Genomic DNA, 17,069 nt, shown 5'->3' with positions numbered 1-17,069 from the left:
GAAGTCCTAAGGAATGAAGAGGTACACTTGAAGTTCTCTGAGGCCGTAGATATTCCGATAACGAATAGCTCAGTAGTCAGTTCAGTTGAGGAGGAATGGACATCTCTAAAAACGGCAATCACAGATACTCGAAAGAAAAACATAGATACAAAGAAGACAACTGCGAAGAAACTACGGGTAACAAAAGAAGTACTTCACTTGACCGAGGAAAGAACAAAGAACAAAAATGTTCCGGGAAATTCAGGAATACAGAAATAAAAGTCACTTATGAAAAGTCACTTAGGAATGAAATAAATCACAAGTGCAGAGAAGCTAAGGCTAAATGGTTGCATGAAAAATGTGAAGAAACCGAAAAGAAATGATTGTCGGAAGGCCTGACTCAGCACATAGAAAATTCAAAACAGTCTTCGGTGAAATTAAAATAAACAGCGGTGACACTAAGAGTCCAATAGGTGGGAATGCCATTGTAAGGTGCAGAGGAGAGAGTGGATAGGTGGAAATAGTTCACTGAAGACCTCTGTGAGGGGGGAGACTTATCTGGTGACTTCATAGAAGAAGAAACAAGAGTCGATTTAGAAGAGATGCGGGACCCAGTATTAGCATCAGAATTTAAAAGAGCTTTGGGATATTTAAGATAAAATAAGGCATAGAATAGATAAAAGTCCTGCAGAATTCCTAAAATAATTAGGAAAGTGACAACAAAATGACTATTCACTTTCGTGTGTAGGATGTTTGAGACTGAGTTTCGGATAAACATCATCCACACAGTTAAGAAGATTGCGAAAACCGCCACCTGCGAGAACTATAGCACAATCAGCTTAACAGCTCATGCATCCAAGTTTCTGACAAGAGTAACATACAGAAGAATGGAAAAGAAAATTGAGGATGTGTTAGATGGCGATGAGTTTGACTTTAAGAAAGGTAAAGGCACCAGAGAGGCTGTTCTGACATTGAAGTTGACAAGGGAAGCAGACTAAACAAAAACCGAGACAAGTTCATGGGATTTGTCAAGCTGGAAAAAGCGTTCGTCACTGTCAATAAATGCAACATCTCAGAAATTCTGAGAAAAATAGGGGTAAGCTGTGGAGGAAGATGGGTAATACAAAACACCTACAAGAGCCAAGAGGGAACAATAAAAATAGAAGACCAAGAACGAAGTGCACAGATGAAAAAGGGCGTGAGACATGGATGTAGTCTTTCACCCCTACTGTTCAGTCTACACATCGAAGAAGCAGTGACCGAAATAAAAGAAAGGTTCAAGAGCGGGATTCATATTTAAGGTGAAGTGATATCAATGATAAGGTTCACATTGCAATCCTCTGTCAAAGTGCAGAAGAATTACAGGATCTGCTGCATGGAATGAGCAGTCTTACGAGTACAGAATATAGATTGAGAGTAAATGGAAGAAAGATGAAAGCAACGAGAAATGGCAAAAATGAGAACAGCGAGAAAGTTAGCACCAGGAGTGGTGATCGCGAAGTACAGCAGATGAAGTCGATAAATTCTGCTACCTAGGCAGCAAAACAACCTATGACGGACAGACCAGAGGGGATATAAAGAGCAGTCTAGCGCTGGCAAAAAGGGAATTCCTCGCCGAGAGAAGTCTACTAGTATCAAACAAAGGCCTTAATTTGAGGGAGAGCACAACATTGTACGGTAGTGAAATATGGCCTGTGGGAAACCCAGAAAAGAAGAGAATCAAAGAATTTGAGATGTTGTGCTACAGAAGAATGTCGAAAATTAAGTGTACTCATGAGGTAAGGAATGAGGAGGTTCTCAGGAGAATCGATGAGGAAACAAATATATGGAAAACGCCGACAAGAAGAAGAACCAAGACGGTAGGACATTTTTTAAGACATAACTGCAATGGTACTAGAGGGAGCTGTAGAGATAAAAACTGTAGGAGGATACAGAGGTTTGAATACATCCAGTAAATAATTCAGTATGTAAGTTTCAAGTGCCACACTGAGATGAAGAGGTTGGCACAGGAGAGGAATTAGTGGCGGGTCACCTCAAACCAGTCAGAAGACCGACGACTCAAAAAAAAAAGCGTATAAATCCCTATGTTGGTCCTCTGTAGGCAAGGACTTTGTGTGCCAAATTTGGTCCACTTCAGTCGAGGGGCTTGGGAGGAGTTCCTGGACATACATACATATTCTCAGCCTATCCTTTTCCCCAGCTTCGCCTATGTCCGTGATCGTCACATATAATCGAACATCTCTTGCTCCATCTCCCCCTCCCCTCTCAGCCCATCACCTCCTTGCCCTCCTAGCTGTCAATCTCACCTCTCCGTCCATCTGCTCTTCCCTTCCCTCTTTCTGTCCTCCACATCCACCACGCTCTCTCTGTCCATCCCCTCCTCCGCTCCCTCTCATTCTTTGCATCTCTTCCTGTCCCCTCTCTTCCTACCCATCTCCTCTTTCCCCCTCTCCATATCCTTCTCCTCCCACTCCCCTCTCTCTCTTCCCATCTCCTCCTCCATCCATCTCAACCATCCCCTAGACATGCCCATCTGCAAGTGGAGCCCCTACAAAAGATGTTGATAAAGAAGGCTGGTCCTACACCCACAACACGCATCTTATGCAGCAAAGACTATACCCAAAAGGCTTGGAAATCCTTTTTTTCCCATGTCGTGTAGGCTGCCATGCGAAACAAGTCCATGAAGCAGGACAATACTCCTCCAACACAACCTGCCATTGTGCTGGGCAGCCTGGATGTCAGGTTCAAATCGTTCAAATGGCTCTGAGCCCTATGGGACTTAACATCTGAGGTCATCAGTCCCCTAGAACTCACAACTACTTAAACCTAACTAACCTAAGGACATCACACACATCCATGCCCAAGGCAGGATTGGAACCTGCGACCGTAGCGGTCGCGCGGTTCCAGACAGAAGCACCTAGAACCATTCAGCCACACCAGCTGGCAGATGTCAGGTATTGGAAAACTATTTCTTCCCCCTGGCGTGTAGGCTGTGCTGCAAAGCATGTCGATGAGGCAGTCGATACCATTCCCACACAACAAAGCTATCATGGAGGCCAGCCAGTAGAGCAGGGGCTTAAAAAACTCGTTTTTACCCGTATCTCTGCTCCTGGTTGAGCTAGGAGGTTATAAACTGCACAGTGCTGATACTTGTCAAGTTTGCTATTTTTGAAGGAAATTTTGTTGAAATCGATCCAGAGGTTGGGGGGAGTTCCAGACATGCATCATTACACCCTGTTTTATTATATGTATATCTGGGCATGTTGCCTTCTGGTGGCCACATGGACTCTACCAGGTGCTATAGCCACCCCCCACCCCCAATCTTGAAAAAAAATGTGGTCCTGTATGTGCTGTAATACATGGCTGCATTGCAGCATATCCCCTTGTGTCAATGCATGTAATTCACTATCTAATGATGTATCAATATTTCGAGGCATGTCTCATGCCATAGCGAGGTCTTTTGTGCTTGTGGGTAGGAGCCATACTGTCTTAGCTGTTGAAGGTTTGCAGCTTGGTTATTGGCAGATTCAAACACTCTGTCTGTTGCTGCAGTTGATTGCATCTGTGCATGATGTAGGTCCATGTCCTCAGGACATTCCTGCACATGTAACATTGTTTTTTTTTTCGTTTGGCACAGAGGCCATGGGAGCACACTTGATGTATTGCCATCTTCTTTTGTCTCAGCATTTTGCGCCCACAGTAGAAGAGTAACAAAGGGTGTACAGGTCCAGTGTCAGGATGAAATGAAACAATCCTATGGCACTGGGAGGCCCCATCTGGGAAAGTTTGGCCGCCGACTGTGGGTCTTATTTCAGTCATAGCCACATTGGGCGACTCATGTGCCGGTGATGAGGATGAAATGATGATGAGGTCAACACAACACCCAGTCCACGAGCAGAGAAAATCTCCAACCTGACTGGGAATCGAACCGGACACACTGCTTGGGAGGCAAGCACGTTACCGGTCAGCTAAGCAGGTGGACCCAGTGTCAGGATGTGTCAATACCTTTCAGCCAGGTCACACAGTGAACTATGCCATCTTTTCCAGATACATAATGAATGTAGCATTTGCACATATGTATAATGGGAATGGAAACGTGTAGGTATTTCACATTGAATGAATGCTGTGGAATGGAATATATCCGCGCTAAGAGCCTGGCATACATCTAGCAACCACACGATCACAATGTACTGATGGCCATCACTCCAGAAACGACACATTGTTGTCTGGGGAAGGACAGAAATGGATGGGCACATGCTGGGGAGACGCAAGATATCTGCTTATGTCGTGTTACCTGCCTGATTGTCCATAAGGAGTCTGACGTCTAGGCTGCCCTGCAGAGCAGGTCTATAATTCAGGTCGATAGTATTTCCAAACAATGCACTTGTTGTGCATGGCAGCCTTTATGGCAGGAGTTTAAAAAGGTCGCATGTCCATACCTCCTTAAATATTAGAGCTTGAGCGTTATAAACCCCACCTACGTTGGTCTTCTTGGGCAAGGAGTTTGTGTCCCAATTTGGTCTGCTTCAGTCTAGGGGCTTGGGAGGAGTTCCCAGACAGACATATGTAATCTCAGGTTTATATATATTAAGATTCAGAAAGATAGGAGACAGGTGGAAGATGTCTACCACTAAACTCGATGGGTGTATAAATGGACACACAAGAACTATCTGCTTTGGAGACACACAGTACACAGTTGCTGAGTATGCGCATCGCCATGAGTCAAGGGCTAAGGTAATTGGCTACACATATGGGCTATTTAGATCCTCACATTTGGTACTGCACTGGTGGCCACTAAAACTACAAAATGTAGGCAGCATGCAGCAAATATTACATTTGCATGATATGTACTACTACAGACTTGGATAAGCAATTCACCAATGCAGCATAAACGCCTTAGTTGGTAGGCTACTTTCTATATAAGAAAAGATTACAAAGTGGGTTTCTCATTCTGAAGTTGCATTAATATTTTGGTTGTTTGTAAGAAGATGGTAATTTGTCTTGTCTAAGAAACATCTGCCAACACATGTCGAAATTAGGTAGTGGCAAGACTGGGGCCAGTCATAGCTATGGTTTATTGTTCAGTGATGTTGCTGGTTGCGTCAATCAGGATCCCGACTCTCATGTGAATATCAGATCGGTGAGTTTAGAAAGGCCATACTTCACACCATGAAAGATCTTAATGACACCACATGAATAGCAACTGAGAAAACAGACATACTGCTCACTCGATAAGGAGGGATCATAGAGTCATGTGAGATACCTAGGTCAGGAAATAAGCTCACATGCAGCAAGACATGTATCCACATGGACAGTGTGATGTGGTCTGGGACGCCATGGACCTCCAACAGGCCAACAATTCTTGCGATTTTTCTTGACATGGCAGCCTACAGAGGCAAGCTGACTTCTTTACTTACTCCAAGAGAAAAACGAGTAGAAACCAGTGCATGTAAAATATTAGTTCAGTTTATTAAAGAAAAGTATGAGATTTACTTAATTTTGTGCAATCCATTTCCACAGGATTTGTTCTAAGTATTTACAACTGTCTCTGAATATTAAAGTATCAGTGAATGCAAGACTTCAGTTGGTACACACAGATTTCATCCTCACAGTTAAAGTTCAGCATGAGACATGAAACACACAGGTGTCCTATCTAAGACAATGCTGTCGTCTTAATCGTTGATCACGGATTGGGCTGAGCCTTTCTCTACTCTGCTGAATATTGGCCTCCATGCGACGGCACTTTGGGGCGGTGGAATTCAGTGAGACATCCTAAATTCCTGTGGTATCGATGCGAGGTGCAAGCTTTGTTACGGCACCAAGATCTTTGGACGATACCACAAAAGTGACACCACATTGTTTTTTTCAGACGATCCCCATTTCTGTGTATACCAACACTATGAGTGTAGCCATGCACAGAGACTCCAAGAACAGATATTGGCAGATCGCATTCATCATCCTCATATGGGCCCAGTACCCGGTGTGACTATACAGGGTGACATTGGGTACACAACCCAACCATTTACATCTACATCTACATCTATACTCCGCGAGCCACCTTACGGTGTGTGGCGGAGGGTACTTATTGTACCACTATCTGATCCCCCCTTCCCTGTTCCATTCACGAATTGTGCGTGGGAAGAACGACTGCTTGTAAGTCTCCGTATTTGCTCTAATTTCTCGGATCTTTTCGTTGTGATCATTACGCGAGATATATGTGGGCGGTAGTAATATGTTGCCCATCTCTTCCCGGAATGTGCTCTCTCGTAATTTCGATAATAAACCTCTCCGTATTGCGTAACGCCTTTCTTGAAGTGTCCGCCACTGGAGCTTGTTCAGCATCTCCGTAACGCTCTCGCGCTGACTAAATGTCCCCATGACGAATCGCGCTGCTTTTCGCTGGATCATGTCTATCTCTTCTATTAATCCAACCTGGTAACGGTCCCATACTGATGAGCAATACTCAAGAATCGGACGAACAAGCGTTTTGTAAGCTACTTCTTTCGTCGATGAGTCACATTTTCTTAGAATTCTTCCTATGAATCTCAACCTGGCGCCTGCTTTTCCCACTATTTGTTTTATGTGATCATTCCACTTCAGATCGCTCCGGATAGTAACTCCTAAGTATTTTACGGTCGTTACCGCTTCCAATGATTTACCACCTATGGCATAATCGTACTGGAATGGATTTCTGCCCCTGTGTATGCGCATTATATTACATTTATCTACGTTTAGGGAAAGCTGCCAGCTGTCGCGCCATTCATTAATCCTCTGCAGGTCTTCCTGGAGTACGTACGAGTCTTCTGATGTTGCTACTTTCTTGTAGACAACCGTGTCATCTGCAAATAGTCTCACGGAGCTACCGATGTTGTCAACTAAGTCATTTATGTATATTGTAAACAATAAAGGTCCTATCACGCTTCCTTGCGGTACTCCCGAAATTACCTCTACATCTGCAGATTTTGAACCGTTAAGAATGACATGTTGTGTTCTTTCTTCTAGGAAATCCTGAACCCAATCACAAACCTGGTCCGATATTCCGTAAGCTCGTATTTTTTTCACTAAACGTAAGTGCGGAACCGTATCAAATGCCTTCCTGAAGTCCAGGAATACGGCATCAATCTGCTCGCCAGTGTCTACGGCACTATGAATTTCTTGGACAAATAGGGCGAGCTGAGTTTCACATGATCTCTGTTTGCGGAATCCATGTTGGTTATGATGAAGGAGATTTGTATTATCTAAGAACGTCATAATACGAGAACATAAAACATGTTCCATTATTCTACAACAGATTGACGTAAGCGAAATAGGCCTATAATTATTCGCATCTGATTTATGACCCTTCTTGAAAATGGGAACGACCTGCGCTTTCTTCCAGTCGCTAGGTACTTTACGTTCTTCCAGAGATCTACGATAAATTGCTGATAGAAAGGGGGCAAGTTCTTTAGCATAATCACTGTAGAATCTTACGGGTATCTCGTCTGGTCCGGATGCTTTTCCGCTACTAAGTGATAGCAGTTGTTTTTCAATTCCGATATCGTTTATTTCAATATTTTCCATTTTGGCGTCCGTGCGACGGCTGAAGTCAGGGACCGTGTTACGATTTTCCGCAGTGAAACAGTTTCGGAACACTGAATTCAGTATTTCTGCCTTTCTTCGGTCGTCCTCTGTTTCGGTGCCATCGTGGTCAACGAGTGACTGAATAGGGGATTTAGATCCGCTTACCGATTTTACAGATGACCAAAACTTTTTAGGGTTCTTGTTTAGATTGTTTGCCAATGTTTTATGTTCGAATTCGTTGAATGCTTCTCTCATTGCTCTCTTTACGCTCTTTTTCGCTTCGTTCAGCTTTTCCTTATCAGCTATGATTCGACTACTCTTAAACCTATGATGAAGCTTTCTTTGTTTCCGTAGTACCTTCCGTACATGATTGTTATACCACGGTGGATCTTTCCCCTCGCTTTGGACCTTAGTCGGTACGAACTTATCTAAGGCGTACTGGACGATGTTTCTGAATTTTTTCCATTTTTGTTCCACATCCTCTTCCTCAGAAATGAACGTTTGATGGTGGTCACTCAGATATTCTGCGATTTGTGCCCTATCACTCTTGTTAAGCAAATATATTTTCCTTCCTTTCTTGGCATTTCTTATTACACTTGTAGTCATTGATGCAACCACTGAGTTATGATCACTGATACCCTCTTCTACATTCACGGAGTCGAAAAGTTCCGGTCTATTTGTTGCTATGAGGTCTAAAACGTTAGCTTCACGAGTTGGTTCTCTAACTATCTGCTCGAAGTAATTCTCGGACAAGGCAGTGAGGATAATGTCACAAGAGTCTCTGTCCCTGGCTCCAGTTCTGATTGTGTGACTATCCCATTCTATACCTGGTAGATTGAAGTCTCCCCCTATTACAATAGTATGATCACGAAACTTCTTCACGACGTTCTGCAGGTTCTCTCTGAGGCGCTCAACTACTACGGTTGGTGATGCAGGTGGTCTATAGAAGCATCCGACTATCATATCTGACCCACCTTTGATACTTAACCCAGATTATTTCACATTCGCATTCGCTAATAACTTCACTGGATATTATTGAATTCTTTACTGCTATAAATACTCCTCCACCATTGGCGTTTATCCTATCCTTGCGGTATATATTCCATTCTGTGTCTAGGATTTCGTTACTGTTCACTTCCGGTTTTAACCAACTTTCCGTTCCTAATACTATATGCGCACTATTTCCTTCAATAAGCGATACTAATTCAGGAACCTTGCCCTGGATACTCCTGCAGTTTACCAATATTACGTTAACTTTTCCTGTTTTTGGTCTCTGAGGACGGACGTTCTTTATCAACGATGATGATGTTCTCTCTGGTAAGCCGTCAGGTATTTTATCGTTTCGCCCAAGGGGGGGTCCCTCTAACCTAAAAAACCCCCGTGTGCACGCCACACGTACTCTGCTACCCTAGTAGCTGCTTCCGGTGTGTAGTGCACGCCTGACCTGTCTAGGGGGGCCCTACAGTTCTCCACCCAATAACGGAGGTCGATGAATTTGCAACCATTATAGTCGCAGAGTCGTCTGAGCCTCTGGTTTAGACCCTCCACACGGCTCCAAACCAGAGGACCGCGATCGACTCTGGGCACTATGCTGCAGATATTAAGCTCAGCTTGCACTCCGCGTGCGATGCTGGTTGTCTTCACCAAATCAGCCAGCCGCCGGAAGGAACCAAGGATGGCCTCAGAACCCAAGCGGCAGGCGTCATTCGTTCCGACATGTGCTACTATCTGCAGCTGGTCACACCCAGTGCGTTCAATAGCTGCCGGAAGGGCCTCCTCCACATTACGGACGAGACCCCCCGGCAAGCACACCGAGTGCACACTGGCATTCTTCCCCGACCTACCCGCTATTTTCCTGAGGGGCTCCATAACCCGCCTAACGTTGGAGCTCCCTATAACTAATAGGCCCGCCCTCTGTGACTGTCGGGACCTTGCCGGAGAATCGGCCACTGGCCCAACAGGCGAGGTATCCTGTGGTGGCTCGGAAACGATGTCATCACCACTAGGAAGCACCCCGTACCTGTTGGAAAGGGGTAAGGCAGCTGCCACGCGGCCAGATCCCACCTTCGCCTTTCGGCCAGGCACGCGCGAGCCCACCACTGTCCGCCATCCACCCTCGAGTGATGGCTGACCGGTAAGATGCTCACTGCCGGAAGACGCAGCGACATCAGGGGTTCCATGTGATTCCAAGGCCACCGAAGTAGGCACAGGTCTCACCACAGTTGCCCCAACGCCACTACGAGCCGACGCCTGCGCCTCGAGCTCGATGAGCCTAACAGACAAAGCCTCCACCTGCCCCCGAAGAGTGGCCAATTCTCCTTGCGTCCGCTCACAACAACCACAGTCCCTACACATGACTATGTTTACCCTACTCTATACGGTGACAAATTCCCAAGATAATCTTCTGATGAGCTACTCTGATAATCAAGAAACACTCACTGAAATACGAGACGCGAAAACTACGCTAGGTTTTCCCAGAAAAACTATTTAAAAGCTAAGCGCAGCAAATAAGTACAAAATAAATTTCTCTCCTAACGATCAAGAACTGTTAGTTTCTATGCAGAGCAGATAAACACAAATAGAATCCCTTCCTTAGTGGAAGGTCGTAAACAAAATGCAAAATAAACGCTTTATACAAACAGTACTCGCTGCTGCTGGTGCTCTCGCTCTGGCTGTCACAAGACAGTAATACCCAGTAATTTGCCTAGCAGCCCTTACATTTCTGGTATTTATAGTCCAGTGGCTGTGTGTTACCTTTCATCTACATCTACATCCACATGATTACTCTGCAATTTACAGTTAAGTGCCTGCCAGAGGGTCCATCGAAACACCTTTAAGCTAATTTTCTACCGTTCCACTCTTGAACAGGATGCAGGAAAAGGACACTTAAATCTTTCCTTCTGAGCTCTGATTTCTCTTACTTTGTTATGATGATCGTTTCTCCTTATGTGTGACTTTTTAATGTGCTAAGTTCTTCGAACTTGATCTGTACCGCACCTTTTTCCTGCACATATGCAGTTTGCATACCCGCAAAATAATTCCACAACGGTGCTCGTCAGCGATCGCTTCACGTTTGTAGCAACAAGAAGTAAACCCACAGAGAACTGGAGATGAAGTAAGCGAAATATTTGAACAATAGCTTTCTTTGCGTGGCCATCATCCACAGCAAGCACAGAATATTTGTTTTCTAAATAAAAACCGCGTTTCCTTCCTGCAATGTATTTTATTTCTTCCAGACACGTTTCGCCTTTTATTTTAAGGCATCTTCAGTGGGGTCTACAATAATGCAGCTCTGTTATGATATATGATATGTAGATTATAAAACAGTTCACGTCTCGTTCTTTACGGAAATAAGTGATTACTTACACTTCTTCGCGTTTTTGGTTGGCATCTGCGTTTCCTGGCATCTGGTCACATTCTGGAGGTCGAACTACAACTTCACTTACGAAACATAAGAACGTTTCCCTGTTCCGAAGTTTTTTCTTCACACTTTTCGTGTTGTTTGCCCTTGTTGCCGTGGAGCACTACTAGTCTTCTGTCACTAGTTGTAGATAATTGATCGAAAACTTTGATTTAAATCCGTAAACTCTCTTTCCCTCTGCGAATTTCTTAAATATCCTGAGAAATCGCTAATGACTTATAACTGCTGCGATTATTCACGGCCTCCTACACTTCGACCAGGGGTAGGTTATTATCCTTAGCACAAGACAAAAGAGTCTCAGAAAGAAGTACAAACTTTTGCCAATAGATAAGACACAGCGTACAATGTTACAATGCTACTTTGAAATATTATACTGTCGTTGAGAACGGCCGAAATAACATTACAACAGTCGAAATAGTATGTGTGATATGAGTATAGCAAAACAGAAGGCGTGGAGATTTGGTTGTTACTGAAATCACAGTCAGACACTGGTAACTTACTATGATGGCTGTGAATTTTCAATAACTTCTTATTCATAACGTTACATTATCTCTTGACTACACCACTGAGCAAGCTGAAGCAGTTGTAATACACTGGACTCGCATTCAGGAGCACGACTGGTCCAATCCCCTACCAGACATGCAGTTTTAGGTTTTCCGTGATTTCCCTAAATCGTTTATGGCAAATCCCGGAGTGTTTCTTTCCAAAAGGGCATGGCCGATTTCCTTCTCTGTCCTTTCGTCACCAGAGGTTTTGCTCTGTCTATATCAGCCTCGTTTGCGCTAGAGAAGAGTTGCTGAACTGAGAATGCCATTTACACGTTCTCTCACCAAATTTTAAAGCATTAAATAACAAAATAGCATCAGTCTGTATTTTCTGTGACCTATGTAAGGCAATTGAGTGTGCAAATCACACTCTCCTGGATAAACTAAGGTTTTATGGAACTGATGGTATAATGGTTCAAATGGCTCTAAGCACTATGGGACTTAACATCTGAGATCATCAGTCCCCAAGACTTAGAACTACTTAGACCTAACTAACCTAAGGACATCACACACAGTCATGCCCGAGGCGGGATTCGAACCTGCGACCATAGCATCAATGCGGTTCCGGATAAGCGCCTAGAACCGCTCGGCCACTGCGGCCGGCGATGGTATAATCAATGGATAGATAATGTCATATCTAACCAAAAGAATGAGAAAGTTCTACTTAATAATTCAACTAAGCAGCAGAGACTCTTCTGACTTTGGAGAAATCCATTCTGATGTTCCATAAGGCCCAATCTTAGGTCCACTATTGTTTCAATATATGTAAACCACCTTCCTTCTGATATACAACAAGCGGAATTAGTACTTCTTGAGGATGACACTGGTATTGTAATCAATCCAAATATACATAAATCAAGAGAAGAAGTGGTAAATAATGTTCTTAAAATTATAAGGGGTGATCAAAAAGTTTTCATTCAAAAGCGGTACTCTCCAGAATCGGTATGCCAGCCATTACAGTGAGCAGTGAGGCAATCATCTCACCAACGCACCAGGTTGAAGACACCAATTTGGTAAAACACTGTGTCCTTCTGTGTAGAAGTTCGTTACTGCCTGCTACACACCTTCGTGCGATAGGACTCGCCGATTTTTCAAGGCCTTTTTTGAGCGACTAAGGGCGTGATAATCACATGGGCAGAGATCAGAACGACAATATGGGTGCTCAGATGCCTCCCACTGGAGTTGTAACTTCACCATTACCCAGTGATGGAGACATCAGGTTCCTCGGAATCAGTAAGCAAATGGGTCCTAGTAAAGAACAGGGTGAACACCGCCTTTCCAGCCCATGGCTGGCTCTTGAACTTCTTGAGACGAGAGGGCAATGGGTGACACCAATGCAATGTGGACTCTTTAAACTGTGGCTCCCAGTAGTGGCACCAGTTTTTGTCGCCTGTAACGTTACGTCCAAGGAACATGCTGGCTTTAAAACTGTAATGCATCAGGTGCTTCAGGTAAACAGCCACCTGATTTGCTTTTTGTTTGGCATTCAAGTCCTGTGGTATCCACTGGCTGCAGATCTAAATCCTGCCAGGTAATGTTTTGCACACTAACAAAGGTGATGTCGAGATCGTCTGAGAGTGCACGAGTGGTGTGACGCGCCAGCCTGCTCTAACTGCATCATCGACTCCCATCTGTTGCTTCCCATAATGGATGAGGCTGGCCTCCCAGGTCGACCAGCACCCTGTGTCAAAACGCGACCACCACGGGACTTGATGCACCATCCCACAATGGTGGTCTTCGAAAGACATACACAGTCTTCTTTCATGTCTACTGGTGTTTGTCCTTCAGCAGCCAAGAAAAAAATAATAGCATGTTGGTGGCGTTTGGATGTATTTGATAATAACGAGGCCACGGTTCACATTTCCACATTTTCCGCATGTTCTTCAGAGAGACACAAATTCCTCACTGATATCTTGCCTACAGGTCGGTGCTTATATACCCACATCAGAGTCGTGCAGCGTTTTACGTATGCTGCAACAGCGATCTGAAACCGAAACTTTTTGATTGACCCTTATATTTTGGTTTCAGATACTACTCCACTAAAACCACTCTCTCTTCGTTCAATTTATGTGTAACGTCTACTGCTAGATACGTCACGTGCCTACGTTATTTTTGAGTTGTGTAGACAGTATTTTTTCTGAAAGTATGGTGGTATGTCTCCAGAATCCTAGATTGTAGGCATCAACTTGGAAAATCGTTTAGTTGTTACTTCCCTCTATGCAATTTCTCCTTCACAATTCCTTCTATTCTGTGGAAGAAGTTCTATTTATGTAACGTGTACAAGGTGGTGTGTAGGAATTACAAGTTCACAACTGTGTTAAAAAAATGTTAATCGTAAACACGTAGCCATATTTTCACACAAATTTGTAATGTGAATGTAATAGGAATAGGCGTTGAGTGCAGATAGCTACAATTAAAAGACTGCTAAATTTTTAGCTTTTTCTGCTTCTTCACAAGCACAAAACACACACACACTCACACAAGCACAACTCACCCTCGTACATAGCTACTGTCTACTGCCACTCAGACCCAACTGCACTTTGCGCCTGTTTCTGACGTGAGCAGCAATTCGTGGTCGATGATGGGAGTAAGGGGGAGAATTTGGGTGCGGAGGGAGAGGGGTATGGATAGTGGGATTGGTGTGAGCGAAGATCAGCTGCTCCTGTGGGAGCGAGCAGGGGCGTAAGGACGATGATGTTTAGTTGGGGGGGGGGGGCGGGGGGGGGGGGGGCGCTCAACTGCGCAGTCATCAGCGCCCGTACAAATTCTCAATTTTTACACAGTCCAATTTTTAACTCAATCCAGTGTAGCAACTGTCACGAATGACGATGATGAAATGATGAAGACAACACAAACAACCAGTCCCCGGGCAGAGTAATTCCTCAACCTGGCCGGGAATCGAACCTGGGACCCCGTGATCCAGAGGCAGCAACGCTAGCGACTAGATCGTGAGGAGAAGAATTGGGGTGCAGAGGGCGAGGAGTAGGGATAGCAGGGTATGTGTGGGGGCAGCTCACCTACTGCTGTGCGAGCGAGCAGGGGCGTGTGGGGTCGATATAGGCTGCTAGGTGCAAAGGGCAGAGGGGAAGAGACGGCATGGAGAGTGCTAGAGTGGGAGCAGGGAATTGGGTGGAGGACAGGGACTGTTGAAGGTCGAGGCCAGGTGAGTAACGGGAATGAAGGAGTTTTTGTTCGAAAGCTAACAGGTTAGCAGTCTATTCATTGTTTCTGCCTGTAACTCACCATGTCCTCTATGTAGTGCGTAGCAATTTACCTTTTCCATATTGCTGGTATTCCATCCTGGAGTTTCCACCATTTATTCTGGATGTAAAGTGGCTCATCCCACATCATTATACACTATTGGCCATTACAATTGCTACACCACGAATATGACGTGCTACAGACGAGAAATTTAACCAACAGGAACAATATGCTGTGATATGCAAATGATTAGCTTTTCAGAGGATTCACACAAGGCTGGCGCCGGTGGCGACACCTACAACGTGCTGACACGAGGAAAGTTTCCAACCGATTTCTCATACACAAGCAGCAGTTGACCGGCGTTGCCTGGTGAAACGTTGTTGTGATGGCTCTTGTAAGGATGGTAAATACGTACCATCACGTTTCCGACTTTGATAAAGGTCGGATTGTAGCCTATCGCGATTGCGGTTTATCGTATCGCGACATTGCTGCTCGCGTTGATCGAGATCCAATGACTGTTAGCAGAATATGGAATCAGTGTGTTCAGGAGGGTAATGCGGAACGCCGTGCTGGATGCCAACGGCCTCGTATCACTAGCAGTCGAGATGACAGGCATCTTATCCACATGGCTGTACGGATCGTGCAGCCACGTGTCGATCCCTGAGTCAACAGATGGGGACGTTTGCAAGACAACAACGATCTCCACGAAAAGTTCGACGACGTTTGCAGCAGCACGGACTATCAGCTCGGAGACCGTGGCTGCGGTTACCCTTGAAGTTGCATCACAGACAGGAGCGCCTGCGATGGTGTACTCATCGACGAACCTGGATGCACGAATGGCAAAACGTCATTTTTTCGGACGAATCCAGGTTCTGTTTACAGCATCATGATGGTCGCATCCGTGTTTGGCGACGGCGCGTAAACGCACATTAGAAGCGTGTATTCGTCATCGGCGTATCACCAGGCGTGATGGTATGGAGTGTCATTGGTTACACTTCTCGGTCACCTTTTGTTCGCATTGACGGCACTTTGAACAGTGGACGTTACATTTCAGATGTGTTACGACCCGTGGCTCTACCCCTCATTCGATCCCTGTGAATCCCTACATTTCAGCAGGATAATGCACGACCGCATGTTAGAGGTCCTGTACGGGCCGTTCTGGGTACAGAAAATGTTCGACTGCTGGCCTGGCCAGCACACTCTCCAGATCTGTCACCAATTCAAAAGCCTGGTCAATGGTGGCCGAGCAACTGGCTCGTCACAATACGCCAGTCACTATTCTTGATGTATGTGGTATCGTGTTGAAGGTGCATGGGCAGCTGTACCTGTACACGCCATCCAAGCTCTGTTTGACTCAATGCCCAGGCGTATCAAGGCCGTTATTACGGACGGCAGTGGTTGTTCTGGGTACTGATTTCTCAGGATCTATGCACCCAAATTGCATGAAAATGTAATCGCATGTCAGTTGTAGTATAATATATTTGTCCAATGAATACCCGTTTATCATCTGCATTTATTCTTGGTGTAGCAATTTTAGTGGCCAGTAGTGTAAATAATCGTACAAATTATCCACAGATCGCGAAACTGATTGCCTAACTGACGGGGTGTTGAACTGTGATCTCCGTTCCTCGTGCCCGGCACTGTCAGCGAGTGTTCCTTGTCCGCAGGCCACCGACGCGGACGAGGGCGAGAACGCGGAGCTGCGCTACAGCCTGGACGCGGCGGGCAGCCGCCACTTCACGGTGGGCGCCGAGACGGGCGCCGTCTACGTGCGGGCCGACGCGCCGGAGCTGCCGGACTCCGGCGTCTCCTTCACGGCCACCGTCGCCGACCTGGCGGGCGCCGCAGGGGCGCTCACCGACACCGTAGTCGTGCAGGTGCGTGAGTCCAGCCGCCTCACCCCGGCCCCCTTTCACACTGGAGCGTCTCGCGCCAGTAAAACGCACAGCTCCGTTGACGTTTCGGACCGGAAACCGACATCACGTGACTAGCTGCTGTACGCGACTGGCTATGTGCCGAACTCTTCGGTCGAGTGGAATGTGATTGTACACTGAATCGCCAAAGAATCGGGTGTAGGCATGCGTATTCAAATACAGAGATTTATAAAAAGGCAGAATACGGCGCGGCGGTCGGCAACGCCTGTATAAGACGACAAGTGTCTGGCGCAGTTGTCACACCGGTGACAAGACTTAAGTGAGTTTGAACGAGTCGGCGCACGAGCGATGGGACATAGCGTCTCCGAGGTAGCGATGAAGAAGGGATTTTCCAGCACTACCATTTCACGAGTGTACCGTGAATATAAGGAATCCGGTAAAACATCAGATCTCCGGCATCACTGCGGCCGGAAAAAGGTACTGCGAGGA

General features: G+C 45.6%; 1 protein-coding gene across 39 annotated transcripts in view; it reads left to right on the top strand.

Moving 5' to 3' along the window:
* The window catches only part of LOC126203575 (mucin-2-like), a 366,840-nt gene that overhangs the window by 309,898 nt on the left and 39,873 nt on the right, over nucleotides 1-17,069 (top strand). For all 39 annotated transcript variants that reach the window (XM_049937906.1, XM_049937910.1, XM_049937908.1 and 36 more), the window contains one exon: nucleotides 16,374-16,583. In XM_049937906.1, the coding sequence (XP_049793863.1) occupies nucleotides 16,374-16,583 (210 nt within the window). The remainder of the gene's footprint in view (nucleotides 1-16,373; nucleotides 16,584-17,069) is intronic.

The sequence above is a fragment of the Schistocerca nitens genome, chromosome 9 (genome assembly GCF_023898315.1).
Source record: "Schistocerca nitens isolate TAMUIC-IGC-003100 chromosome 9, iqSchNite1.1, whole genome shotgun sequence".
NCBI classification, from domain to species: Eukaryota; Metazoa; Arthropoda; class Insecta; order Orthoptera; family Acrididae; genus Schistocerca; species Schistocerca nitens.
This window is presented reverse-complemented; position numbering and strand designations above follow the sequence as displayed.